Source organism: Helianthus annuus, chromosome 6, assembly GCF_002127325.2.
Source record: "Helianthus annuus cultivar XRQ/B chromosome 6, HanXRQr2.0-SUNRISE, whole genome shotgun sequence".
Classification (NCBI taxonomy): domain Eukaryota; kingdom Viridiplantae; phylum Streptophyta; class Magnoliopsida; order Asterales; family Asteraceae; genus Helianthus; species Helianthus annuus.
In genome coordinates, this window is record NC_035438.2 from 48,037,245 (window position 1) to 48,040,069 (window position 2,825).

Consider the following 2,825-nt stretch of genomic DNA (forward strand, 5'->3'; position numbering starts at 1 on the left):
TGCTTGTGGTTTGACAAGTTGTTACTCAGATAGTCCTTGTCATTTCACACCCACTTAACCAGAAAAACTAACCTCCATCCGCTTTGGGGACTATCCGAGTAACAACTTGTTAAACCACAGGGATTAAGAGTGCAATTTTGAAAAGTTGGGGACTAAAGGTGAAATTTCACCAAACCACAACGACTATCCGCGCATTTTACCCTTTAAAAAAGTTAATCCAAAGGGCCTTAAACAAGCATCCGGTGCTATAAAGTTTATCGCCGTTTAAAAAAAGAGTTTATATAATTCGTTAGGCAAATCGGTTTTTTTTTTTTTTTTTTTTTTTTTTTTTTGTTGCTCAGACGAGACACTTGAATTATAGGGACATTTTGGATGGGGATTTGAATATTAATAGAAAAACAACTATTAACACACACAATAATACATTTATCACTGAAGCATAACAAATAATAGAAAAACAACTATTAACACACACAATAATACATTTATCACTGGAGCAGAACAAAAAATGTGATAGTTTTAATTTGGTAGTTTTCTTCCTCCCTGAGCCACGGGCTTCTGGATATTTATCATAAGCTTCATACCACCATCCTTACAATGCTTTCCGTTTTTAAATCCACAAATGAACCATCTTTTTCCTGGGGCATCTATCTTTATCACATCCTTTCCACTTGTGAGAGGTTTAGCAGAAGGAGGCACCACACAATCTTCAAAGCTTTTCTCATCTACTTCAATCACATCGTGTGTTCCACGAGGATATATGAAAACTAACAAACAAACGTACCCAATAAAATCCCACACATGCGTATCAAAAGCTATTATTTTTTAGGGAGGGTGGATGAAGGCAAACTTTTCCTCTATCACATAGGAGATAGAGAGGCTGTCCCAATGAAACCTTTTCTTCATAAAGCTTTTTTTCGAGTATAGTGAGGTTTAGGATATTTGAAAACCAAATCTAGAGAATCACATAGGATTCATTGATATAAATTGCCGGATGTGTATCATGCTTTTGCCAATCTTATAGTATAAGCTCATTTCAGTGGTGGATACAGAAATTATTTGCTAGGGTGCGGATGAGTGGTTCACGCATATTTTTAAAAATGCGGTCGAGTTTTTTTGTCTAAAAAATACATTATTTTTTTTTTCAAAGGGTGCGCTCACCCACCCACCCACCCACACAGATACTTAGGTCCGCCCCTGATTCATTTGCCAATAAAATCAAAGCATGTTGTTATTATATATACTTTACAAACTAAGTATGCTGTTAAACTAATCATAAAAATGTGAACCATGCATGTTTTGGTTTGCTTAATTTATTATTTTGCTTAAACATAGCGATGGTGAAAATTGATCACTGAGAAAAAATGCAAAGGAAATGAAAGCCATTAGGTTATGGGTTCGATTTTCATAAGGGAGGTTTTTCTCAGATTTATTGGGTTTTTTCCTGAATTGGTGTATATGCATTATTGCCTAGTGGAGATGGATATGATCGGATGGTTCTACTGGTGGCACGATGATACTCCAGTGGACCGTCAGTGATCCAAATTTGCCGTTAAAAAAAAATCACTAATGAATCTTTTTTTAGAATAAGGATACTTACCTAAAGTATCACCAATTTCGAATGTATTGAAGCTCTGCAAGGGCACGTGATCATACTTTTTACCGTATTTCCAATAAATTTCATGCTTTTGTGCTGCATTTGCTTGAGCAACTATGGTTGCTATGAGGATGAAGATGCCCAACATTTTGTTAGCCATTTCCGTTCACTTTAAACGATCTTCGTTTTTTACGAATTTAGATGCCTATTTGAAGCCAAGAATTTTGGATGAGCACCATGAGAAATTAGTGATGAATAAGATATTTATTGCCTAACGACTCGTTCAAATATTCTAAATTTGGTAAAATCATCCTCCTCCCTCCACTAAATTAAACACAAGATACGGTTATTGAATTTTATCACCCCCAACTATTGGCTATTGGCCGCTATCACCTTCAACTATCACTTTGACGCTCGTCACCCCCAACTTAATATTGTGTGTTCTGTCACCACGTCGTTAACTAATCACTAACTTTTGATCTATTTACTATACTTTTGGGGTTTCCTAAGATCCCTAAAACTTTCATAAGATCCCTATGACACCCTCAAAAGTATAGTACCAAGATCAAAAGTTAGTGATCAATTAACGACGTAGTAACAGAAAACACTAAGTATTAAGTTGGGGGTGACGGGCGTCAAAGTGATAGTTGGGGGTGGCAGCAGCAAATAGCCAATAGTTAGATGTGATAAAATCCAATAAACATATAATAATATGATCTATTATCGTTTGAAAGATACATTTACTTCATTGACACATAATTATATACGTAGTTTTGAGAAAAGTGTATTACACGGGTTAAACCAATAAATATTATCGTAAACAAATAGTTTTAAGAAATATAATATTGTTAATTTGTTGCTTATAATTATTATGAGATTGCTAAAATAATAAATAGATTAGTATTTTGTTACTAATATATAAGTGGGTGATACGTAACATTTTTTGGAAACCAGTATATTACACATGTTAAATATAAAAAAAGAAAAATATAAATTACAAACTTTTTTAATTAAATATTACACATGTATTACATGGGCTGACATTATTTGGAATCATTAATCATTAAAAAAAGGGTAAATTTCTTTAATTAATTATTAAAAAGTTAATTGTTTTAGTTGTAATATATGACAAACCCATTGCAGTGTACTACAATTAATAACATATTTCAATTAAATATATCTATTGCTCATTATGTTATATTGGTACGTTAATATTTGTGTGTAAATA

General features: G+C 33.2%; 1 protein-coding gene across 1 annotated transcript; it reads right to left on the reverse strand.

Annotated features, from left to right (window-relative positions):
* Positions 1 to 519: 519 nt before the first annotated feature.
* Positions 520 to 1,757, reverse strand: LOC110863975 (blue copper protein). Its single transcript, XM_022113158.2, has 2 exons — positions 1,601 to 1,757; positions 520 to 767 (listed from the first exon to the last, which is right to left on the reverse strand). Exons 1-2 carry the CDS (start codon positions 1,755 to 1,757, stop codon positions 520 to 522), a joined length of 405 nt encoding a protein of 134 aa, XP_021968850.1.
* Between the last annotated feature and the right edge of the window lie 1,068 nt (positions 1,758 to 2,825).

Coding starts and splice junctions, on each gene's coding strand:
- LOC110863975 (XM_022113158.2), bottom strand. CDS start 1,757: ATGGCTAACAAAATGTTGGGCATCTTCATCCTCATAGCAACCATAGTT. Junction 768..1,600: donor CGAAATTGGTGATACTTTAG/GTAAGTATCCTT, acceptor TTTGTTTGTTAG/TTTTCATATATCCTCGTGGA.